Source organism: Coregonus lavaretus, assembly GCF_964263955.1.
Source record: "Coregonus lavaretus genome assembly, chromosome: 19".
NCBI lineage: Eukaryota > Metazoa > Chordata > Actinopteri > Salmoniformes > Salmonidae > Coregonus > Coregonus lavaretus.
In genome coordinates, this window is record NC_140006.1 from 29,892,367 (window position 1) to 29,919,797 (window position 27,431).

The 27,431-nt window shown below is 42.9% G+C and overlaps 1 protein-coding gene across 1 annotated transcript in view; it reads right to left on the reverse strand.

The window, feature by feature from the left end:
* LOC311146368 (vasoactive intestinal polypeptide receptor 2-like) overlaps window positions 1-26,519 on the reverse strand; it is a gene marked incomplete at both ends in the record, with an annotated part of 53,906 nt that extends 27,387 nt beyond the window's left edge. Inside the window, 3 exons of the mRNA XM_084182854.1 lie at window positions 2,320-2,433; window positions 4,833-4,938; window positions 26,469-26,519. Of these exons, the coding sequence (XP_084038980.1) occupies window positions 2,320-2,433; window positions 4,833-4,938; window positions 26,469-26,519 (271 nt within the window). The remainder of the gene's footprint in view (window positions 1-2,319; window positions 2,434-4,832; window positions 4,939-26,468) is intronic.
* Window positions 26,520-27,431: the final 912 nt, after the last annotated feature.

The window sequence follows — 27,431 nt, forward strand, 5'->3', positions numbered from 1 at the left end:
CCCACTGTATGTGGTCCTCTGTAGCTCAATTGGTAGAGCATGGCGCTTGTAACGCCAGGGTAGTGGGTTTGATCCCCGGGATCACCCATACGTAAAAATGTATGTGCACATGACTGTAAGTCGCTTTGGATAAAAGCGTCTGCTAAATGGCTTATTATTATATGATATCTTTTAGTTGTCACTGTATTAGACTAAGCATAGGTGATTAGATTATGTTGAAATGGTGCTGGAATAGTGGAGGCAGCGCCTGTTTTCTTTGTGACTTGTGGTAACTCTCCGTGGTTCTAAATCAATAGTTGTTTAGTAGTCCAAAAAAAGTCAGAAACACTAACTTGCTTGACCATGCTGTAGGTCATGTAACTGTTTGTTACATGCAATATGTTTTGTGGACTTCACCGGTTTTGTGATGAAACAAAGGTGTGATTGAATTTATTCTGCCACTGTGTCTTCTTATTGTCTCAGCCTTAGGCCTATATATCACGGTCGCAAGGCATATGACCTAACAGGTTATAGAGCAAACAACGCAATTATCACAACACTTCTTTTTTCTGGCTTTCCCAGTGATTTTACCCATGCGCCGCTACTGAGCTGTAGTCATTACAGACAATATGAGAACATTGCTTGAGGAAAATCTCAAACTTCTCTAACATTTGCATGATGTGGGACACAACACTCACAGAAAACCATCCAGAAATGTGACTTTGACATTGATAATGAAATTGGAATTCAAATACACTGCTCAAAAAAATAAAGGGAACACTAAAATAACACATCCTAGATCTGAATGAATGAAATAATCTTACTTTTTTCTTTACATAGTTGAATGTGCTGACAACAAAATCACACACAAATTATCAATGGAAATCAAATTTATCAACCCATGGAGGTCTAGATTTGGAGTCACCCTCAAAATTAAAGTGGAAAACCACACTACAGGCTGACCCAACTTTGATGTAATGTCCTTAAAACAAGTCAAAATGAGGCTCAGTAGAGTGTGTGGCCTCCACGTGCCTGTATGACCTCCCTACAACGTCTGGGCATGCTCCTGATGAGGTGGCGGATGGTCTCCTGAGGGATCTCCTCCCAGACCTGGGCTAAAGCATCCGCCAACTCCTGGACAGTCTGTGGTGCAACGTGGCGTTGGTGGATGGAGCGAGACATGATGTCCTAGATGTGCTCAATTGGATTCAGGTCTGGGGAACGGGCGGGCCAGTCCATAGCATCAATGCCTTCCTCTTGCAGGAACTGCTGACACACTCCAGCCACATGAGGTCTAGCATTGTCTTGCATTAGCAGGAACCCAGGGCCAACCGCACCAGCATATGGTCTCACAAGGGGTCTGAGGATCTCATCTCGGTACCTAATGGCAGTCAGGCTACCTCTGGCGAGCACATGGAGGGCTGTGCGGCCCCCCAAAGAAATGCCACCCCACACCATGACTGACCCACCGCCAAACTGGTCATGCTGGAGGATGTTGCAGGCAACAGAACGTTCTCCACGGCGTCTCCAGACTTCTGTCACGTCTGTCACATGTGCTCAGTGTGAACCTGCTTTCATCTGTGAAGAGCACAGGGCGCCAGTGGCGAATTTGCCAATCTTGGTGTTCTCTGGCAAATGCCAAACGTCCTGCACGGTGTTGGGCTGTAAGCACAACCCCCACCTGTGGACGTCCGGCCCTCATACCACCCTCATGGAGTCTGTTTCTGACCGTTTGAGCCTGCTGGAGGTCATTTTGCAGGTCTCTGGCAGTGCTCCTCCTGCTCCTCCTTGCACAAAGGCGGAGGTAGCAGTCCTGCTGCTGGGTTGTTGCCCTCCTACGGCCTCCTCCACGTCTCCTGATGTACTGGCCTGTCTCCTGGTAGCGCCTCCATGCTCTGGACACTACGCTGACAGACACAGCAAACCTTCTTGCCACAGCTCGCATTGATGTGCCATCCTGGATGAGCTGCACTACCTGAGCCACTTGTGTCGGTTGTAGACTCCGTCTCATGCTACCACTAGAGTGAAAGCACCGCCAGCATTCAAAAGTGACCAAAACATCAGCCAGGAAGCATTGGAACTGAGAAGTGGTCTGTGGTCACCACCTGTAAAACCAGTCCTTTATTGGGGGTGTCTTGCTAATTGCCTGTAATTTCCACCTGTTGTCTATTCCATTTGCACAACAGCATATGACATTTATTGTCAATCAGTGTTGCTTCCTAAGTGGACAGTTTGATTTCACAGAAGTGTGATTGACTTGGAGTTACATTGTGTTGTTTAAGTGTTCCCTTTATTTTTTTGAGCAGTGTATGAAGAAAAATATAGGCTACAATACTGTACCATTTCTCCCAAAGAATATCTTGAGCACTCTGGGGCACTCTCTAGTGACTGCCTCTCCAACCTCTGCACGGCTCCAACATGCTATGTTATCCCAGATAGCTTTGCATCCCATTGCTGTCAAGAGATCAGACAGCAGAGTTTTAATATAAATACAACAATTCAAGACCGTTGTTTGTTTGTCTTTCATAACTCATATTTGTGAAATAGCTGCCTACCTCATGGAACTATCACATCCATTTCATTCTAATTTCCCAAAGCAAATCTACTTCAAGACCATACCCTCCCTCTACAGGTTGTTCATTATGGATAGCATCATACTGTAGCAGTATTGAATATGATAAATGCCTCACATACATAGTGTATGCACAGCATACAGTGCACTAGGCTCTTTCAGAATGAATGGTAGTCCATTAGGCTACTGGTGCTATGAAACTATATTATAGACTCTCCGTGTGGAGGTGAAAGTGGCTAAATGTGTGAATCTATTTGTCTCACCAATGAAACCTTTCTTTGAAACGTGACTCCTGAAATATCTTGTTATTAATTAAACGAAACACTGTGAAAGTGCCAATGGCAGACAAAGGAAAAATCCACAAAATAAAACAATATTTTGGGAATTTTTTCATTAGTCCACTGTTAATACAGTCCCAAAATGTTTTGAATGTCAGCAGTCAAGTTTTCAAGATATTGGACATTCAAGAAGCAATGTGACACGCTCAGTAAAACATAGCTCCGCTCCCTTCCAGAGAGAGAGAGAGATAGCAGAGAGAGCATCCATCTGTAAACAACGTAGCTAGCTCTATAAAAAGAAAACAATTAACATCAGATAGAATGAATGAAATTAAAACACATTGTGAAAAACGGACAACAAAATACATATTCACGATGTGATCCACATGAGTATCTCTCCACTCTCTTCGTGGTATAATATGTGTCTCTCGGTGTCTCAAATGGCACCCTATTCCATTTATCGTGCATAGGGCTCTGGTCAAAAGTAGTGCACTATATAGGGAATAGGGTGACATTTGGGATGCACACATGATATTATTTCAATTGCAGCTCCTGCTTTATGGTATCTCCATATCTGCGATACAGTGTATGACAATGGCAGTACTGTACAACACTATGTTCCAATGTGCTCAATGTGTTCCTATGTTCCAATGTGCTCAAGATAACAATGTTGAGCACATTGCCACCCACAGTGCTTACTGGCGCTAACAAACACATCATTTTTTAAATCATAAATGTTTCATAATCATATTAGGCTATAGAACAAGAATGAATAAATTATCGATTTGCATTAAGAATGGCTTCATTCCAACGCCAGGGTAACTGATTCATGAAAACCCTGCTCCCTTTAATGTTGACCTGGATGCTCTCTATGCTTTCGAAGCACAGTTGACTTAGTTGGTAAGAGCATGGTGCTAGCAACATCAGGGTCGTGGGTTCGATTCCCGCTGGGGCCACCCATATGCAAATGTATGCACTCACTGATGTAAGTCACTTTGGATAAGGTGTCTGCTTGACAGCTAATATTATATTAATATTACAGAAACACACACAGTACAGTACACTGAGTCAAGTCAGGCTAAGAAATATACACTGGTCAGGTTTAGAGATGTAGATATCATTGAAAGAATACAAAAAAGGACATCACATGGCAGGAAAAATACATAAAGGCATACAATCCAAATCTATTAATGAAGTTGTTACAGTTATTTTATGTTCTCTTCTATGTTACTTTATGCTAACTGGGTACTTTCCATGCATAATTTACTTAATATTGTCTAAATAAGAACTGCTTTGTACCTATGCTTTTATGGTGAAATGTATATGGCGAAATAATGTATAATTTCAACAAAACAATACACATTGTTTTTGTGTCAGGACTCAGGAGCAAGCCGAAATACTGAGTATCGTCTTCACTTTGATAACGTAAACTATTTCCCCTGACAAGTCACATAATTTCTTTACCCAATTAGTTTAATTTATGTAGCACAGCCTTGGCTATAACTCCCAGTAAAGTTTCAACATAGTGAGTCGGCAGCATGGTGGGGCTTGCAGGCATAAGGTTTTGTAGAATGCTCATAGGCCTCGTAGAACCTTCAACATGTACAACATTTACTTCAATGGAAAGTGTCAATACAGTGTACATCAAAAGTTCGTGGTCACAATCTGAGTTGTGATGCTTATCTAGACTAAGAAACAATTTTACATCTATTGAAAGTCTTAATTTAATTTGGGGAGGAGCAAATGGGATTTACTTTTCATTACTTTTCAAAGGCACTTGAATAGGTGGCATTTCAGATCTTCTTTTAAAAGTTTCATAACAATAATTTAGGTGAGTGACCTAAAGATCTATGTAAACTTGTAATCTTTCACCATTCAACAAAAATTGCAGTCTGTTTCCATTCCCGGAATATTCGGAAATCTATTCACAAGCCACGGTTTATCTTAACTGTCTGATGAGGAGATAAATGTGAAATCAAAATATGCCGTGATGATGATGTCACCTTTGGAGGCATTTGAAGATTCTTGTTCCCTCAGCTTCACAAGACATTCCTCCTGGTCTTTCTTAAGCTCCAGAAGGAAGTTACATGTTGGATGTCTTCCACTCACCTAATTAAAAAGAAATTACATCTTTGATTAACTTGAATTAACTCATCCTTAGATTTTAGTATTTGAATAGGTCAGTTGTGTAGTTGAAAGAAAGGTGTACAGTAATTACATTCATGCACATTCATATTAGAAATTCAATGAATCCTTCATAGGACAACATATCTTATAGGCTGCAAAATGGCAGGCAGAGACCAGTGAACAAGACATGAATCTACAGCAGGGTTCCCCAACTGACAGCCTGCAGGCCAGATGATTTTATTTGGCCCCCCAAGGGGAGGAGCATAAAAGACTGTAAAAACACCAGCAAATCAGGTCCAAGTGATTTTAATTTTGGGAATCTGTTCCAAAGTATGCTGACGCATTATAGAGAGATATATGTGATCGTATACAAATGTAAGCAAGGTTTGAAATGATTATGTTTTAGTCAAATATTATATCTGTTTGGCTACTTGCGGTCAATTTGCAATCTACAAATGGTTTGTAATTATGTTCCGACACCCCTGACCATCCACTCGGCCCGCGGCGGAATCTAGTTGATGATCCCTGATCTACAGTATCAGGAACATGTTTAAGATGCTTTGATACTGTATCTTGTTTGAAATTGTAAAAAAATCATGGCATCTGAACACTGAATTTCCTGACTATATATGAAGTTGAGACAGAGAATAAATGAATAAATAAATGAGTAGGTTTACTGGATTCCCATTATATTAAAGGTAGAATCAAATGGATGTGATTTTTCCCAAGAGTAAATGGAGAGATGGATAGAATAACCAATATATTTACGCATCGTGAATTTGCACTCTAAATATTCTGTGTCCAGTACCAGTCAAAAGTTTGGACACACCTACTAATTCAAGGGTTTTTCTTTCTTTTTTTTACAATTTATTACATTGTAGAATAATAGTGAAGACATCAAAATTATGAAATAACATATATGGAATCATGTAGTAACCAAAAAAGTGTTAAACAAATCTAAATATATTTTATATTTGAGATTCTTCAAATACAGTAGCCACCCGTTGCCTTGATGACAGCTTTGCACACACTTGGCATTCTCTCAACCAGCTTCACCTAGAATGCATTTCCAACAGTCTTGAAAGAGTTCCCACATATGCTGAGCACTTCTTGGCTGCTTTTCCTTCACTCTGCCGTCCAAATCATCCCAAACCATCTCGATTGGGTTGAGGTGGGGGGATTGTGAGGGCCAGGTCATCTGATGCAGCACTCAATCACTCTCCATCTTGGTAAAATAGCCCTTACACAGCCTGGAGGTGTGTTGGGTCATTGTCATGTTGAAAAACAAATGATATCCCACTAAGCCCAAAACAGATGGGATGGCATATTGCTGCAGAATGCTGTGGTAGCCATGCTGGTTAAGTGTGCCTTGAATTCTAAATAAATTACAGACAGTGTCACCAGCAAAGCACCCCCACACCATAACATCTCTTCCTCCATGCTTTACAGTGGGAACTACACATCCATTCACCCACATCGTGTCTCACAAAGACTCAGCGGTTTGAACCAAAAATCTCAAATTTGGACTCCAGACCAAAGGACACATTTCCACCGCTCTAATGTCCACTGCTTGTGTTTCTTGGCCCAAGCAGGTCTCTTCTTCTTATTGGTGTCCTTTTGTAGTGGTTTCTTTGCAGCAATTCGACCATGAAGGCCTGATTCACACAGTCCCCTCTGAACAGTTGATGTTGAGATGTGTCTGTTACTTGAACTCTGTGAAGCATTTATTTGGGCTGCAATTTCTGAGGCTGGTAACTCTAATGAACTTATCCTCTGCAGCAGAGGTAACTCTGGGTCTTCCATTCCTGTGGCGGTCCTCATGAGCCAGTTTCATCATAGCGCTTGATGGTTTTTGCGACTGCACTTGAAGAAACTTTAAAAGTTCTTGAAATGTTCCATATTGACTGACCGTGTCTTAAAGTAATGATGGACTGTCGTTTCTCTTTGCTTATTTTATAATATGGACTTGGTCTTTTACCAAATAGGGCTATCTTCTGTATACCCCCCCTTTCTTTGTCACAACACAACTGACTGGCTCAAACGCATTAAGAAGGAAATAAATTCCACAAATTAGCTTTCAAGAAGGCACACCCTTTAATTGAAATGCATTCCAGGTGACTACCTCATGAAGCTGGTTGAGAGAATGCCAAGAGCGTGCAAACCTGTCATGAAGGCAAAGGGTGGCTATTTGAAGAATCTCAAATATAAAATATATTTTGATTTGTTTAACACTTTTTTGGATACTACATGATTCCATATGTGTTATTTCATAGTTTTGATGTCTTCACTATTATTCTACAATGTAAAACATTGTGAAAATAAAGAAAAACCCTTGAATGAGTAGGTGTGTCCAAACTTTTGACTGGTAGTGTAGGTCGGTGGTTATGGGACATAGGGTGGTAGAGAATTCCTCGTCAAAACACCTTCAGCATCCTAAATGGGAACTGTATACATTCCCTAGATCCCTAAAGGGTTTCAGACGTGTGTGATGATTACGTATGTGTGTGTGTGAGAGAGTGTGTGATTGTGTGTGAGAGTGTGTAAGTGTGAGTGTGTTACCCACGTGTTAGCCTCTTCAGGAGGAGTCAAGTGCAATACAAAGGTGATGATGGACTGAGTGTGAAGAACATAATAGTCAAACTGGGCAGTGTGTTATCACGTGGTGTCCTGCAGGAAGAGAGTGGCTTGCAAACAAACTGAACATCAGAATGAACTGTCGTTTCACGTTAGTCTTTTTCTGCTAAACACACCCAATCCCTGCCAGGAGAAACAATTGGCATGTGACAGAAAGGGTGAGATCCACACAGCACGCCTCAGGGGGAACACACACACACAGTACGACATCAGGCAGCAATGTCAATAAAAAGGCTACAGAAGCGTTAACAAACAATCAGGGGCACCAAGCGGAAGAGACCTCGCACCGGGTCAATGGGCCCTTAATGCTTCATCCCAAATGGGACCGTATGCCCAACATAGTGTACTGCTTTTGATAGTACACTATATAGGGAATAGGGTGCCATTTAGGACACAGATAATGACTGATATGACCCCCGGCCTCTGTTAAGGCAAACACACATACTGTATCTACAATGACAGTCCAAAACGCATCCAAAGAAACTACATTGAACTGACTGGCAACTGGTCCTTCTTGTCTTGTCCCAAATGGTACCCTATAAATGGCATCCTATTCCCTACATAGTGCACTACTTTTGCCCAGAGCCTTAAGGGCCCTGACCAAAAGTAGTGCACTACAAAGGGAATAGGATGCCATTTGGGATGCACATATCCTTTCTCTCCTCTCCCTTCAGGCCTAGAGAAACCTTAAAATCAGTGTTTTCATTTGAAACAGAATGTTTCCCCTGGCTAACTAGGGTGGGCACATTCGTGAGTGTGCAGTCTCTGTGTGAGCAGAAATAATGACTCAGACTTGGGACTCTCACAGTGTTGCCCAAAATGCCAGAGATTGCCAGGTCAGTGGAGAGGCATGCATCTCTGTGAGAGAGTTAGTGACTCACTCCTAGCATGCTAAAGGGCCTTTTAAATGAGGCTGCACTCAGCACTTAACCACTAATTACTGGTTTCACCCAACGTCAACTCGGCTTTTACTACTAATGTGTGTGGCCTTAGCTATGTTAATGCAGCAATCCTATCTATTTTTTGCTAAACCAAATGTATTTTTGATACGCTTCTTTGCTAAACCAAATTGTGGTACACACACATATTCATTGAAAGGCCATTGGCAGTGTAGGATATTGCTATGATTAATTTCTAGTATTCTGTCAGAGAAAGGAGATGCAGAGTAGATACAGTCGTATGAAAAAGTTTGGGCACCCCTCTGAGGCTGCATAATCATTTACTCTGTCGTCACAGAAAATGATCACAGTGGCATGCCATTCATTTTCTAATAAAAGCTGAGTACTGGGGTATTGTCCAGACAAATATTTTTAGTATAGCAATATTAATTTGTATGAAATTAAATCAGATGTGAAAAATAGGCTATGCAAAAATGTGGGCACCCTTGTCATTCTGTTGATCTGAATACCTGTAACTACTTAGCACTGATTAATTGGAACACACAATTGGTTTGGTGAGCTCATTAAGCCTTGAACTTCATAGACAAGTGCATCCAATCATGAGGAAAGGTATTTAAGGTGGCCAATTGCAAGTTGTTGTTCTCTTTGACTCTCCTCTGAAGAGTGGCAACATGGGGGCCATTGTTCAACATTATGGTTTAGGGGAAGGCTACAAAAAGTTATCGCAGAGATGTAAGCTGTCAGTGTCCACTGTGAGGAACATAGTGAGGAAATGGAAGACCACAGGCACAGTTCTTGTTAAGGCCAGAAGTGGCAGGCCAAGTAAAATATCGGAGAGGCAAAGGTGAAGGATGGTGAGAACGGTCAAAAACAGCCCACAGACCACCTCCAAAGACCTACAACATAATCTTGCTGCAGATGGTGTCACTGTGCATCGTTCAACAATTCAGCGCACTTTGCACAAGAAGAAGCTATATGGGAGAGTGATGCGGAAGAAGCCTTTTCTGCACACACGCCACAAACAGAGTCGCTTGAGGTATGCAAACGCACATTTGGACAAGCCAGCTTCATTTTGGAACAAGGTGCTGTGGACTGATGAAACAAAGATTGAGTTATTTGGTCATAACAAGGGGCGTTATGCATGGCGGCAAAAGAACACAGCGTTCCAAGAAAAACACTTGCTACCCACAGTAAAATTTGGTGGGGGTTCCATCATGCTCTGGGGCTGTGTGGCCAGTGCCGGCACTGGGAATCTTGTTAAAGTTGAGGGTCGCATGGATTCCACTCAATATCAGCAGATTCTTGGGAACAATGTTGAAGAATCAGTCACAAAGTTGAAGTTACGCCGGGGCTGGATATTTCAACAAGACAACAACCCAAAACACTGCTCAAAATCTACCCGGGCATTTATGCAGAGGAACAAGTACAATGTTCTGGAATGACCATCCCAGTCCCCAGACCTGAATTTCATTGAGAATCTGTGGGATGATTTGAAAAAACGCCTGTCCATGCTCGGCAACCATCAAACCTAACTGAAGTGGAGATGTTTCGTAAGGAGGAATGGTCCAAAATACCTTCATCCAGAATCCAGACACTCATTAGAGGCTATAGGAAGCACCTAGAGGCTGTTATTTTAGCAAAAGGAGGCTCTACTAAATATTGATGTGATTTTTCTGTTGGGTAGCCCAAATTTATGCACCCGTCTAATTTCGTTTTGATGCATATTGCACATTTTCTGTTAATCCAATAAACCTAATTTCACTACTGAAATATTACTGTGTCCATCAGTTATTTGATAGATCAAAATGAAATTGCTGACCCAAACACCCAATTATTTATAAATGGAAATCATGGAAATTGTCAGGGGTGCCCAAACTTTTTCATACGACTGTACATTCCAAATGTAATATATCTTAGTAAATGCAACTAAACGCAGACTTTCAGGCTAAAATGTGAAAGCCTAAACTTCTAATATTAAATGTATTACCACTGTATATCCCACAGCTGATTTTGTAACTAATGTTAAAAACACAGAAAAACTGGGGACACACAGTAAGCTTCTGTAGCTTTTTATTTGATCATCCTTTATCCAATATTGTTATGATTCAAATTGCAGTATAATATGATTCATACAATAATATCAAATAAAACCCTCATGTTTACCTCTGTCCCCTAACAGATAAATCTGTGTCCAGTGATCCTTGGCAAACTCTATCATAGAGCTCTATCATACTATCCTTTCCAGAAATAAGTCTCTCACTGTTGCCGCTTGCTACAGCCCCCCCCCCCCCTCAGCCCCCAGTTGTGCCCTGGACACCATATGTGAATTGCTTGCCCCCCATCTATCCTCAGAGTTCGTACTGCTTGGTGACCTAAACTGGGATATGCATAACACCCCGGCCATCCTACAATCTAAACTAGATGCCCTCAATCTCACACAAATTATCAAGGAACCTACCAGGTACAACCCTAAATCCGTAAACATGGGCACCCTCATAGATATCATCCTGACTAATTTACCCTCTAAATACACCTCCGCTGTCTTCAACCAGGATCTCAGCGATCACTGCCTCATTGCCTGCGTCCGTAATGGGTCCGCGGTCAAATGACACCCCTCATCACTGTCAAACGCTCCCTAAAACACTTCAGCGAGCAGGCCTTTCTAATTGACCTGGCCCGGGTATCCTGGATGGATATTGACCTCATTCTGTCAGTAGAGGATGCCTGGATGTTCTTCAAAAGTGCTTTCCTCTCCATCTTAAATAAGCATGCCCCATTCAAAAAATGCAGAACTAAGAACAGATATAGCCCCTGGTTCACCCCAGACTTGACTGCCCTTGACCAGTACAAAAACATCCTGTGGCGTACTGCATTAGTTCCTTTCTAATTGACCTGGCCCGGGTATCCTGGATGGATATTGACCTCATTCCGTCAGTAGAGGATGCCTGGATGTTCTTCAAAAGTGCTTTCCTCTCCATCTTAAATAAGCATGCCCCATTCAAAAAATGCAGAACTAAGAACAGATATAGCCCCTGGTTCACCCCAGACTTGACTGCCCTTGACCAGCACAAAAACATCCTGTGGCGTACTGCATTAGCATCGAACAGCCCCCACGATATGCAACTTTTCAGGGAAGTCAGGAACCAATATACACAATCAGTTAGGAAAGCAAAGGCTAGCTTTTTCAAACAGAAATGTGCATCCTGTAGCACTAACTCCAAAAAGTTTTGGAACACTGTAAAGTCCATGGAGAATAAAAGCACCTTCTCCCAGCTACCCACTGCACTGAGGCTAGGAAACACTGTCACCACCGATAAATCTACGATAATCGAAATTTTAATAAGCATTTTGCTACGGCTGGCCATGCTTTCCACCTGGCTACCCCTACCCCGGTCACCAGCTCTGCACCCTCCGCTGAAACTTGCCCATGCCCCCTCCCCGCTTCTCCTTCACCCAAATTCAGATACAGTGGGGGAAAAAAGTATTTAGTCAGCCACCAATTGTGCAAGTTCTCCCACTTAAAAAGATGAGAGAGGCCTGTAATTTTCATCATAGGTACACGTCAACTACGACAGACAAAATGAGAGAATTTATTTGCAAATTATGGTGGAAAATAAGTATTTGGTCAATAACAAAAGTTTCTCAATACTTTGTTATATACCCTTTGTTGACAATGACACAGGTCAAACGTTTTCTGTAAGTCTTCACAAGGTTTTCACACACTGTTGCTGGTATTTTGGCCCATTCCTCCATGCAGATCTCCTCTAGAGCAGTGATGTTTTGGGGCTGTCGCTGGGCAACACGGACTTTCAACTCCCTCCAAAGATGTTCTATGGGGTTGAGATCTGGAGACTGGCTAGGCCACTCCAGGACCTTGAAATGCTTCTTACGAAGCCACTCCTTCGTTGCCCGGGCGGTGTGTTTGGGATCATTGTCATGCTGAAAGACCCAGCCACGTTTCATCTTCAATGCCCTTGCTGATGGAAGGAGGTTTTCACTCAAAATCTCACGATACATGGCCCATTCATTCTTTCCTTTACACGGATCAGTCGTCCTGGTCCCTTTGCAGAAAAACTGCCCCAAAGCATGATGTTTCCACCCCCATGCTTCACAGTAGGTATGGTGTTCTTTGGATGCAACTCAGCATTCTTTGTCCTCCAAACACGACGAGTTGAGTTTTTACCAAAAAGTTCTATTTTGGTTTCATCTGACCATATGACATTCTCCCAATCCTCTTCTGGATCATCCAAATGCACTCTAGCAAACTTCAGACGGGCCTGGACATGTACTGGCTTAAGCAGGGGGACACGTCTTGCACTGCAGGATTTGAGTCCCTGGCGGCGTAGTGTGTTACTGATGGTAGGCTTTGTTACTTTGGTCCCAGCTCTCTGCAGGTCATTCACTAGGTCCCCCCGTGTGGTTCTGGGATTTTTGCTCACTGTTCTTGTGATCATTTTGACCCCACGGGGTGAGATCTTGCATGGAGACCCAGATCGAGGGAGATTATCAGTGGTCTTGTATGTCTTCCATTTCCTAATAATTGCTCCCACAGTTGATTTCTTCAAACCAAGCTGCTTACCTATTGCAGATGCAGTCTTCCCAGCCTGGTGCAGGTCTACAATTTTGTTTCTGGTGTCCTTTGACAGCTCTTTGGTCTTGGCCATAGTGGAGTTTGGAGTGTGACTGTTTGAGGTTGTGGACAGGGGTCTTTTATACTGATAACAAGTTCAAACAGGTGCCATTAATACAGGTAACGAGTGCAGGACAGAGGAGCCTCTTAAAGAAGAAGTTACAGGTCTGTGAGAGCCAGAAATCTTGCTTGTTTGTAGGTGACCAAATACTTATTTTCCACCATAATTTGCAAATAAATTCATAAAAAATCCTACAATGTGATTTTCTGGAGAAAAAAAATCTCAATTTGTCTGTCATAGTTGACGTGTACCTAAGATGAAAATTACAGGCCTCTCTCATCTTTTTAAGTGGGAGAACTTGCACAATTGGTGGCTGACTAAATACTTTTTTTCCCCACTGTAGCTGATGTCCTGAAAGAGCTGCTAAATCTGGACCCCTACAAATCAGCTGGGCTAGACAATCTGGACCCTTTCTTTCTAAAATTTGCAGCCAAAATTGTCGCAAATACCATTATTAGCCTGTTCAACCTCTCTTTCGTATCGTCTGAGATCCCCAGAGATTGGAAAGCTGCCGCGGTCATCCCCCTCTTCAAAGGGGGTGACACTCTAGATCCAAACTGTTACAGACCTATATCCATCCTGCCCTGCCTTTCGAAAGTATTTGAAAGCCTAGTTAACAAACAGATCACCGACCATTTCGAATCCCACTGTACCTTCTCAGCTATGCAATCTGGTTTCCGAGCTGGTCATGGGTGCACCTCAGCCACACTCAAGGTCCTAAACAATATAATAACCGTGATCGATAAAAGACAGTACTGTGCAGCCGTCTTCATCGACCTGGCCAAGGCTTTTGACTCAATCACCGCATTCTTATTGGCAGACTAAATAGCCTTGGTTTCTCAAATGACTGCCTCGCCTGGTTCACCAACTACTTCTCAGATAGAGTTCAATGTGTCAAATCGGAAGGCCTGTTGTCTGGACCTCTGGCAGTCTCCATGGGGGTGCCACAGGGTTCAATTCTCGGGCCGACTCTATTCTCTGTGTATATCAATGATGTCGCTCTTGCTGCTGGTGACTCTCAGATCCACCTCTACGCAGACGACACCATTTTGTATACATCTGGCCCTTCATTGGACACTGTGTTAACAAACCTCCAAACGAGCTTCAATGCCATACAACACTCCTTCCATGGCCTCCAACTGTTCTTAAATGCTAGTAAAACTAAATGCATGCTCTTCAATCGAACGCTGCTTGCACCCGCCCGCCCGAATAGAATCACTACTCTCGTAGTTGTCCACATATTCTGACTTAGAATATGTGGACAACTACAAATACCTAGGTGTCTGGTTAGACTGTAAACTCTCCTTCCAGACTCACATTAAGCATCTCCAATCCAAAGTTAAATCTAGAATCAGCTTCCTATTTCGCAACAAAGCCTCCTTCACTCATGCTGCTAAACATGCCCTCATAAAACTGACTATCCTACCGATCCTTGACTTCGGCGATGTACAAAATAAATAAACACTCTACTCAGCAAATTGGATGTAGTCTATCACAGTGCCATCCGTTTTGTCACCAAAGCCCCATATACTATCCACCATTGTGACCTGTACGCTCTCGTTGGCTGGCCCTCACTACATATTCATCGCCAAACCCACTGGCTCCAGGTCATCTATAAATCACTTCTAGGCAAATCCCTGCCTTATCTTAGATCATTGGTCACCATAGCAACACCCACCCGTAGTATGCGTTCCAGCAGGTATATCTCACTGGTCATCCCCAAAGCCAACACCTCCTTTGGCCGCCATTCCTTCCAGTTCTCTGCTGCAAATGACTGGAACGAACTGCAAAAATCTCTGAAGCTGGAGACACTTATCTCCCTCACTAACTTTAAGCATCAGTTGTCAGAGCAGCTTACCGATCACTGCATCTGTACACAGCACATCTGTAATTAGCCCACCCAACTACCTCATCCCCATATTGTTATTTACATTGTTATTTATTTTGCTCATTTGCACCCCAGAATCTCTATTTGCACATCATCTTCTGCACATCTATCACTCCAGTGTTATTACTAAATTGTAATTATTTTGCACTATGGCCTATTTATTGCCTTACCTCCATAACTTACTACATTTGCACACACTGTATATAGATGTTCTATTGTGTTATTAACTGTATGTTTTGTTTTTGTTTATTCCATATGTAACTCTGTGTTGTTGTTTTTATCGCACTGCTTTGCTTTATCTTGGCCAGGTCGCAGTTGTAAATGAGAACTTGTTCTCAACTGGCTTACCTGGTTAAATAAAGGTTAATAAAAAATACAAAAAATTATAAACGGTTTATATCTGTCTATAACCAGACGGACTTGTGAACCCAGGACTGGTAATATAATTTATAATAAAATATGCCATTTAGTAGACACTTTTATCCAAAGCGACTTACAGTCATGCATGCATTTTACGTATGGATGGTCCCGGGAATCGAACCCACTACCCACATACTGATTTGGCACATACTGTATTAAATCTGTTATAATTTGATGAAAGGCAGTGACTAGACCTAACTATTTTCAGGGCCCGTAACCCCCCCCCCAGATAGCAATATGATAGCAAATTAGCTATAATTGCAGGAAATTAGCTTAAAAATTCAACATTTTCTCTCAGCCTCATGGCAAAATGTTAACAATGGCATGAGATGAGATGTAAAACAGCAAATGTTTCTCTCTGACCTACAGCAAAATGTGTAGAGTAGCATTATAAAACTGCATTTAAAAAAAACATAAATTGTGTTGAAATGCAGGAAGTTAGCTGTTTTCCTGAAAAAAATCCCTCTCAACAATGAGATGACAGGGCACTGACTATTGAATGAGACAGAATGGCTTTGTGTGTGACGGATCCAAAGTACTTTATACTTGGGAGTCAAGGACATTTCATTGCAATCAGCTACCACATCAATTTCATATAAAGGTTAATTGCACATATGAGGCAGCTGTTGATCTTGATCTGTTGATTGAGTTCAAGGTACAAGATAATTACGAGCTTTTGCTAATTACCTGCACAGAGTTCACTTAGAAAAGGGAAGGCCTATTACTATGTCTGATTTGGCAACAGTCTCTGTAGACGCCTACAAATGATGCTCAGCTAGGTATTTCTCTACAGTACAATATGTCCTTCTTTTCATGTATTACAAAGGAAGCACTGTTGTTTAATCATTAATACCTACTGTATAGACAGACTATATTATCAAGAGCTTCTGTACTTAGCTCAACATACAGTGCTTAAGTATTTCTAAGACATGTAGACAGATGGGGTGCACACACAAAATACGTATAGATAGACAGACTCCATTTCTTATCTAGAGGTTCTGAAACTTTCCTCAAGTTTGTTCCTGCTTAGTCATTACATTTATTAATTTCAATGAATTAAACATATAGAATTCAATGTATTTTAGTCAGCTAAGACATTAGGCCAATTCCACTCATCAAAATTCTCAGTCTGATCTTGTTGAATCTTTATAACCCATATTAATATAGGATAAATTCATTATTATTCGCTGATTTGCTAAATCCTAAATCCAGAGAACGCTCTGCTCGCATCTGGTTGGTGGAGAGGAAATGTTATTACACATCAAATATTCAACTTATTTTGAGAGAAGGGGTTCATTTGCACTGGCAAAAGGTCCTCTAGCACTTTCATGATACAGTACAGTTTCTCTCCTGTTTTGCCCTAATTGTATCAAGCATATTGGCACCATATTTTCACATCAGATCTTTTTCAGAGCTGCTCTGATTGATCAAAAGACCAATTAGTGAAAAAAACCATCAGAATTGGGCTTCCTGTCTAAACGCAGCCAGAAGGTCTCACTACAGCAAATACAGATAGAAGCGCCCATAGAAATACAAATCGATTTCTATGGGAGCACCTGTGTGCTACAGACACTGAACATGCCTGAGGTGCTTTACAGCATTAGGTACCAGTGTGCTAGCCTGGTCCCAGAACTGTCTGTGCTTTTGGCTTTTAGGCATTGTCAAGACAAACAGCATGACAATGAGTGACAAGATGATAGCATTGGACGAGATGGGTCCCATTATGCCTGGCGAAAACCAAACACTGCATTCCACAGTAAGAACATCATACCAAAGGTCAAGCATGGTGGTGGTGGTGTGATGGTTTCAAATCAAATCAAATCAAATTTTATTGGTCTCATGCGCCGAATACAACAGGTGCAGACATTACAGTGAAATGCTTACTTACAGCCCTTAACCAACAGTGCATTTATTTTAAACAAAAAAAGTAAAAATAAAACAACAACAACAACAAAAAAGTGTTGAGAAAAAAAAGAGCAGAAGTAAAATAAAGTGACAGTAGGGAGGCTATATATACAGGGGGGTACCGTTGCAGAGTCAATGTGTGGGGGCACCGGCTAGTTGAGGTAGTTGAGGTGATATGTACATGTGGGTAGAGTTAAAGTGACTATGCATAAATACTTAACAGAGTAGCAGCAGCGTAAAAAGGGGATGCTTTGCTGCCTCAGGACCTGGACGACTTGCCTTAATAGAAGGAACCATGAATTCTGCTCTGTATCAGAGAATTCTACAGGAGAATGTCAGACCATCCGTCTGTGAGCTGAAGCTGAAGCGCAGCTGGGTCATACAGCAAGACAATGATCCAAAACACACAATCAAGTCTACATGAAAATGGCTAAAAAGCAACAAATTGGAAGTTTTGGAATGGCCTAGTCAAAGTCCAGACCTAATCCCAATTGAGATGTTGTGGCAGGACTTGAAACGAGCAGTTCATGCTTGAAAACCCACACGTCACTGAGTTAAAGCAGTTCTGCATGGAAGAGTGGGCCAAAATTCCTCCACAGCGACATGAGATACTGATCAACAACTACAGGAATCATTTGGTTGGAGTCATTGCAGCTAAAGGTGGCACAACCAGTTATTGTGTGTAAGGGGGCAATTACCTTTTCACACAGGGGAATTGGGTGTTGCATAACTTTGTTTATGAAATAAATATGTAATTGTTGTGTTATTTGTTCACTTATGTTCCCTTTATCTAACATTAGGTTTTGGTTGAATATCTGATAACATGCAGTATCACAAATATGCAAAAGTAGAGAAAATTAGAAAGGGGGCAAATACTTTTTCATAGCACTGTATATTAGCCCTGTGATTACAATGAAAAGCAAGACGTGCCGCTCTGTTCTGGGCCAGCTGCAGCTTAATTAAGTATTTATTTGCAGCACTTGACCACATGACTGGACAATAATCAAAGATAAGACAAAACTAGGGCCTGCAGACTTTTTGGAGTGTGCTGTCAAAAAAACAGAGCAACTCTTTGTTCTGGACAGACCTCCCCATCTTTACAACCATTGAATCTATATGTTTTTACCATGACAGTTTACAATCTAAGGCAACACCACACCATTCATTACCAGATTCAGCTGAGGTCTAGGTTTAGGGAATGATTTGTAACAAATACAATGCTCTTAGTTTTAGAGATGTTCAGGACCAGTTTATTACTGGCCACCCATTCGAAAACTGACCGCAACTCTTTGTTAAGGGTTTCAGTGACTTCATTAGCTGTGGTTTCTGACACGTATATGGTTGTATAATCAGCATACATGGTCACAGAGGCTTTGTTTAATGCCATATTTAATGCCATATCCGAGGCGCCCACCTCTACCACAAAGGGACGAGTAGGATCGGGATGAACAAGGAGGGGTGAAACATCCCTTAAGCTCCACGAATGCCCTGACAGCCTCGGGGTCCAGCCAAAACGGGTCTGAGACTTGCGGGTTAAGGCTGTGAGAGGCGCTGCCACCGCACCAAAGTTGCATATAAAACGCCTGTAAAAATTGGAAAACCCGAGGAACCGCTGGACTTGTTTGAGAGAGGCGGGACAGGGCCAGTCGGTGACCGCCTTAACCTTAACGGGGTCCATTTTTATGCCGACGGTAGAGATAATGTGGCCCAGGAAAGAGACTTGGGATACATGGAACTCACACTTCTCTATCTTGACGTATAGTTGACTCTGCAGGAGGCGTCTCAGGACTTGGCGGACGTGCAGGATGTGTTCCAGAAGGATCTTGGAGAAGATCAGGATGTCGTCAAGGTAAACAAAGATGAACCGATTCAACATATCCCTAAGAGTGTCATTGACCAATGCTTGAAAGACTGCCGGTGAGTTCGATAATCCGAATGGCATGACTAAATACTCATAGTGGCCACTAGGGACATTAAAGGCAGTTTTCCATTAATCTCCCTCCCTGATTCTCACCAGATTGTAAGCGTTGCATAGGTCCAGTTTGGTGAAGAATTGGGCCCCTTGGGCCAGCTCCAAGGCGGCGGACATCAGGGGTAGGGGGTAACGATTCTTAATCGTAATCCTGTTCAGCCCTCGGTAATCGATGCAGGGAAGCAGACCTCCATCCTTCTTTCCCATGAAAAAGAAGCCTGCACCAGCTGGGGATATTGAGGAGCGAATGAAACCTGCCTCCAGCGACTCCCGGATGTAATTGTCCATGACTGCTGCTTCAGGGGTCGAGAGGGAGTAGAGACGGCCCCGGGGAGGGGTGGAGCCAGGTAGGCGCAGTTGTTTGGTCGATGAGGAGGGAGGGTGGTGGCTTGCCTCTTACTGAAGGCCTCCCGGAGGTCGAAGTATTCGGGAGGGAGAGCGGGGAAGTCTTGGTCTTCAATGGATGCAGGGGGACACGGCGAGGCTCTTGTTGGGGGTCTTAAACATTTAGTCTGGCAGTTCTTACCCCAGTCTAGTAGGTGTCCCGTGGACCAGGAGAATAGTGGGTTATGTAGCGCTTGCCAGGGGTACCCTAGGATAAGTTTGTTCTCGGGAGCAGTGATCAAAAGAAAACTAAGAGTCTCTGAGTGGTTCACCCCAACCTGCAGTAGAATGGGCTTGGTCTGATATTCCACCTGGCCGGAGCCAATGGGGCGTCCATCGAGGGCTTGCATCTGCAGAGGGATGGGACATTTCATGCAGGGGATTTGTAATTCTCTGGGGATGTCTTGATCAATGAAATTATCCGCGGCCCCAGAGTCCACGAAGGCTTGAATCTGGTGCTGACGGTTGTCCCAGTGGAGGGTTGCGGGTAGTGACAGACGGTGAATGGGTAGCCGGGGTGAAACTGCACAGCTCGTCAGGGTCTACCTTTGTCCTGGCGAGCCCTGGCGTTTCCCGTCAGCTCTGGGCATGTAGCACGGAGATGGCCGAGACCTCTGCAGTAGAGGCAGCAGCCTTCACGCATGCGCCTTTCATGTTCCTGTGGGCTCAGACGTGTGTGTCCCAGCTGCATGGGCTCCTCAATCCTCTGAGGGCTTGGGGTGCTCAGGAAAGCGGGATACTGGGGTGGTGTCAAAAAGGTGCCATCTCACACGTTCTCGGAGGCGGTTGTCAATCCTGATTTCCAGCGTTATCAGGGACTCGAGGTCCTCTCCCAGTTCCCAAGAGGCCAGTTCATCCTTTTATTTTTTTATTTTTAATTTTTTTCTTTGGGGGATAGATCAGCTTAATATTGCAGATAGATTGTAGCTTCCATCAATGTAATTGTCTGCATCACCTCCAATCCCCCATGTTTTCTATGTATATATACTCCCCTTTATTACTTTTCAACCCCGCCATCCTTTCCCTACTTGGGGTAAATTAGTGAACAACAATGCTTAGGCCTCTACTTCCAGCTTATACTTACTATCTACATTTTATGGACACAGTCAATTTTACAATAATTATATTTTATTTGTTTTTGCTCCTGAACTTCTACTCTCAACCTCTCCGATCATTTTCATGATGCCCATCCGGTTTGCTTCTATATGCCATATCTTTCTAACTGTGCTCTTTCCCAAAAGCTCCCAACATACAACCTATATACTTATTATGGACACAGTATGCTTACATTATTAGTTATCTTGTTCTTATTTGTTCTTCTTTGTTATTAGTCCCATCCTTCAACTCCATTCAACACCTCCCATCTATCTCTTAACACCCTCCATATAGGATTTCTATTTGCCATATATATTTCAACTGTACTGTGATGTTTCACAAAAGTTCTGAACCTTTCTATTCTCATTGCTTCTACAGATTGTGAATTAAAAATATACATTTTTGCTAAAAGTATTATTATATTATTGATCGATTGACTATGACTTTTCAGATCACCCAGTAATGCTATCTGCAAGGTTAGCTCCAGGTAAATATTGCAATCCTTTAGCCATTCCTGGACCTGTGTCCAAAAACAAGCTACAAATGGACAGAACCAAAACAAATGATCTAATGATTCTGTCTCTTCACAGCAAAATCTGCAGAGCTGGGAAGATTGTATCCCCCATATAAATAACATTCTATTGGTAGCAAGAATTTTATATAATAATTTAAATTGAAAGATTCTAATTTTTGAATCCGGTTCATCCTTGATGGAGTTAGACAGATCCTGGTGGAAAGTGGTGACCAGTGCCTCCATATTCCACCCAGTCTCAGCGGCTAGGGTGCGGAACTCAGTGGCGAAGTCAGCCACTGGTCTGGCCCCTTGGCGGATGTTGAACATTCGGCTGTCCACTTCTCGTCCGTCGACTGGGTGGTTGAAGACTCATCGCAGCTCGGCAGTGAAGGCTAATATGGAGCTGCAGGATGGTGGCTGCTGTTCCCACACCGCCGTTGCCCACGCCAGGGCGTTGCCCAAGAGTAGAGAGATGATGTAGGCGATCATGGCCCGATCGTTGTGGAACGAGGAGGACTGTAGCTCGAACACCAGAGAGCACTGAGTGAGGAACCTCTTGCACCCTCCCGGGTGGCCGTCACATCGCTCGGGGGCTGGGATCTTGGGTTCCCGGTGCAGGTTCCCTGGAGGAACTACGGCGACGCCTGTAGCACTGGGCGATGAGACTTGGGCATTGGCTCCTCCTGGGTGGGGTTTGACTGTGGTTGGAGGTGAATCAGTAAGTGCCTGGAGGATCTCTGATATTTAAGAGGGTAGTTCTTGCTGCCGCCTCAGCAATGCTCCTTGGTGGGTTATAACATTCTTGATCTGGGTGATCTCTGCTGGGTCCATGTTGGAGGCAGAAGCTTGCTGTGACGTAGTGAGGTTGGATCCAGGAGCAGAGAAGAGACCAGTCGAGGAATCAATGGTTAAGGATAAACGTAAATACTTTACTGAGAAACGGTAACAGAAGGATCACAGTAACACTACGTCTCGAAAACTCACTCAGGGGACAAACGCACACGGCAAACAAATCAAGCTTCTGCAAAGGACAACAGAAAACACACCTCTTAACAGGGAAATCATAATGAGTAATAGGACACACCTGAGTGTCATTAATGTCTCTAGGACGGTCTCTGCCACCCTCTGGTGACAGGTGGAACTATGACACCGACAGAGGGTAGATGCGTCTGCGCAGGGGCGCAGAGCCTACAAGCAGGTCGATGGCACAGTCCCAGGGACGATGAGGAGGGAGACAGGTGGCGCACGCTCCCAAAGTAGGTTCCGTCTGGACCTCCTCGCGCAGTCCTCTTCTGAATAGCATACGGAGCGCCGGCTCATTCCAACCGCTGGATGCTGCTACTGTTCGGAAGGAGAGCGCATACTCTGCAGCGGTCTGGTCATCCTGCCGTAGATGGAGTAGGCATTCACCCCCCTCTCTGCCCTCCGGTGGATGATCGAAGATACCTCTGAACAGAGCCATGAACCCCTCATATGAATCCAGCTCCTCTTCTCCTCTCTCCCAGACGGCCATTGCCCATTCCAACGCCCGCCCAGTCAGCAGAGAAATAACCGTGGCAACCTTGGACCTCTCGGTGGTGGTGGCTCCCATCTGGTGCGCAAAATAGAGGGAGCACTGTGGTAGGAAGCCACTGCATTTAGATGGGGTTCCGTCATATTTATCCGGGAGGGACAAACGGGCATCGCTGACCTGGGAGGGCTAGTGTGCTGGCTTGCTGGGTCGACTGGTGGCAGAGTATCCTCTGCTAGTTGAAGGCAACGCCTCTCGGGTATGTTCGAGACGTTGAAGACTGCGAAGAACCTCTTCCATAGTTGTCCCCAGTTGCGCCAGCTGGTCGTGGTGTTGACAAAGTAGGTTTCCCTGTTCGTCGACCGTCTGGGAGATGGCCTGATTTCCTTCTGCTTCCATTTGTTGAGGCAGTATTCTGTAACAATGACTGTGGGTTGTCCCGGTGCAGCAAAACGCCCCCCAAGGGAGGCCAGTTTGGATTAGGCTTCAGACCAATCAAATCACTTCCTTTGCAAAACGTAATTTACAGAAAAACTTTCTGGTCTGCTTGTGTTGATGTCCTAAGCCATGGATGGAGATGGGGATTTGGACTTGTGGTTTGGACTTAATTCTCTGTACAGGCCAATGATTATGACGCCGATTCTGATCTAACCATAAATGAATATGTTGTGCCACTGGCCTGAGACGATTGAAGTTCAATATGTAGCCTAGATGTAGCCTAGTAGGCTCACATTAACTAGCTAGCTAGCTAACTTAGCTGGTTCATTGTTGCCCATGCGAGGAAGTCAGGCTAGCAAGCATTTTAGCTAGGTAGCCTATGACAAAAAAAATAAAAGTGTACTGTTTGACAGAGCCATAGACCATTTTACCAACATCAAAGAGAGGAGGATGGCATTGGCGTTCAACTAGTCTACAAGTAGGGGGAGTCAAGAAAATGTTTTTACTTGCGCAAGCACGCACGCACACACACACACACACACACACACATAAATCAGTACCATGGACAGCCACATGATATTTAGCAACATTGATTAGACTAAATTGTTTGACATATATTTAAGTTTGTTTTCAGTGTATTAAACTAAGCATATATAGCCTTGTTGATTTTATGTTTAAGTTTAAATGGTGCTGGAATAGCAGAGGCAGTGCCCCTGTTGTCTTTGTGGTGACTTGTGGTAACTCCATAAATTCTAAATCAGTAGTTGTTTAGTAAACTGTCGAAAACATTAACTTGCTTGACCATGCTGCAGGTGATATAACTGTTTAAATGCAATATTCGCTTTGTGGACTTCACCGGACAGATGTTGCTTTCTGGTTTTGTGATGAAACAAACATATGTGTAGTTTAATTTATTCCGCCACTGTGTGACTGTTGTCTTTTTGTTGCCTTATTGTATATATCACGGTGGCGTATGAACGAATGGGTTATAGAGCAAACAGCGCAATTATCACAAAATAGGTTGTAATATGGCTTTTTTACTGGCTTGGCTTCCTCAGTGATTTTACCCACGCACCACTGCTGTTTCCTGGATATAGCCAGTATGTGATCACTGCATCCAATGGGTATGGATACAGCTTTAGAACAAAGTTCTACAGTATTAGTGAAAATGTGATCAATACATGTGGATGATCTTGTCCCTGTAGTGTTTGTAAACACCGTGGTAGATTGATGAATAACCTGAACCAGATTATAGGCACTGGTTACAGTGAGAAGTTTCCTCTTGAGTGGACAGCTTGATGAAAACCAGTCAATATTCAGGTCCCCAAGAAAGTAGACTTCTCTGTTTACATCACATACACTATCAAGCATTTCACACACATTACTTAGATACTGACTGTTAGCACTTGGTGGCCAATAGCAACACCCCAAAATAATAGGCTTTAGATGAGGCAGGTGAACCTGCAACAACAGCACTTCAATAACACTTGATATGAGATCTTCCTAAGCATTACAGGGATATGGCTCTGAATATATATATATAGCAGCATCTCCCCCCATAAGCATTCCTGTCTCTTCTATAGATGTTATATCCTTGTATTGCTACTGCTGTATCATCAAAGGAATGATCTAAGTAAGTCTCAGAAATGGCTAATATATTAATGTTACCTGATGTTAGAAAGTGATTGATTTCATGAATCTTATTTCTAAGGCTACACTTATTCTCATGGGCTATTTTCCACCCTTTCCTGGGTAGCTCCTCAGAGATAGACATAGTCTGGAGCGTTTCAGGTGACCCATTTCATGTGTGCCTCCAAGCAATGTAATAATCAAAGTCTGTAACTATAAAAGTCTGTAAGACCGAGTAGGCAGTAGTCAGACAGTCCTATTTAACTCATTTTTCAGAGGTCAACAACATCCTGTGTGAGAGGCGTTCTACCATAGAGACTCCTGAGTGGCGCAGTGGTCTAAGGCACTGCATCGCAGTGCTAACTGTGCCACTAGAGATTCTGGTTCGAATCCAGGCTCTGTCGCAGCCGGCCGCGACCGGGAGACTCATGGGCGGCGCACAATTGGCCCAGTGTCGTCCAGGGTAGGGGAGGGAATAGCCGGCAGGGATGTAGCTCAGTTGATAGAGCATGGCGTTTGCAACGCCAGGGTTGTGGGTTCGATTCCCATGGGGGGCCAGTATAAAAAATATGTATTCACTAACTGTAAGTCGCTCTGGATAAGAGCGTCTGCTAAATGACTAAAATGTAAAATGTATGGGTTCTACTTTCCACGTATTTCACTCTCACATAAGAATCATCATTACATCAGAATCCACTGCATCATAGCTCACACCGAACAGCTGTTATATCTTGTTTTAATGTGTATAAGCTTATTATATGCACTATAGGACCAGACCTCAATTCACACCTGTGTCCCGATTACTCTACCACACATTGGGGCACAGACAACATAAGCACAGCATTGGTAAATTCAGAGCATCACGTGAGGGGAAGATAATGAGGATGCTATTTAGCTGAAAGATTAAATGATCTAGTCTATAATTTGCCCTGTAAAGACGATTAAAGAAAAGGGAAGTGCACTCCAATGCCAGCTTTATGGCAAAATGGGATCTTGATGGTTTGAAGAGCACAACTCTATTCATTACTGCTACAGCTGTAGGATCTTAATGTGATCACCCTGTTGTAGGATAACTTTCATGCAATGCTGGAAATGTAAAACTTGTAGTGTATTTCAGGTTTACAAAAGCTTCTGAAGTTTGTAATTTCCACTTTGAAATGTTAGACTTCATTTTCTCTTACGAAAAATGTATCAACCCCTACAAAAATGTCCATGAATTATATTCCAAATAATAATTAAAATGTTCAGTTGCTGCAGGATTATTTTCCTGATGTAGCAAACTGGCTCAAATTAAGATCCTACATATGCATGTGTTTATACCATATCTCTTTGAAAAATATAGTAGAACACTGTACAGTAGGATACCCTATATGGACAAAAACCTCTTCTTATCAAATCCATCAATCATAATGCCACACATTTGTTCGTTTATATATTCAATCACCTTCTCTTCATCCTTGTGCACATTTTATCATCATGCATAGGCCTAACACAAAACGAAATATACAATAAAAGTACTGTTGTCGCACTTACCACTGACAGACACGTTGATAAAGACAGAATAAAAACGATCAAACTTCTCATCTTGAATTCGTTGGTCACCTGTTATTCTAAAGGCAGTCTGTTTAAAATTGATGCCGGACTTCATTGATGAAGAAGAAAGAAAAAAAAATATTCCAAGTTAAAAATAATTAAAACCAGCTATGAAGTTGGTTGAAGGAATTAACCTTGAAAGGCTTTGATTTGCCAAATCCAAATACTTGATCGAGAGAGAGCGAGAGAGCGAGAGAGAGAGCGCGCGCGCGCGAGAGAGAGAGAGAGAGAGCGAGAGAGAGAGAGAGAGAGAGAGAGAACGCGCACTGCTTTGTTGTTTTGGCACATCTTGGCACTTCGTCTGGTCGCTGGGAAGAAGTCAGAGGTCTGCAGCAGCCGTGTCAAATATTACATTTAGTAAATCCCGAATCACCGAACTGAGGCTCAAATGCAGAAATTCCGTTTCCCTGAAGCCATCGAACCAGAGTACCATCTGCACGCACGAGGAAATTGTGTGCTGGTAGGCTACAGCAGCACTGGCGTCCGTGGAGGGATGCTTTCTCCTTATGAACTTTGCAATGACTGAAGCCAGCTCTGTGCTGTTACGCAAGTCAAAAAACCCATGAATTATATTGACATATTGGAGCACATATTATGCAATTACTGTGTCAGTATGGAGGGTGATCAGTGCCAGTTCGAAAATGCTTAAATGCTCAGTTGAAATTTAAAAATTATGAATGCATTTATATTTTAATATCAGTGTGCATGATTCATGACAAATGAATGAAATTGTCATGTTAAAAAGAAAATCGAAAATGCTAATTGAATATTGGAAATGGTTAATGGAAATTCTAAATTAAAATGGGAAATGGGAAACAGAAAATGGCAAATGGTTAAAATGGCAAATTGCTTCCTGGAGGCAGGAACCAGGAGGACACCACCATGCAGTGATGCATCCTAGCC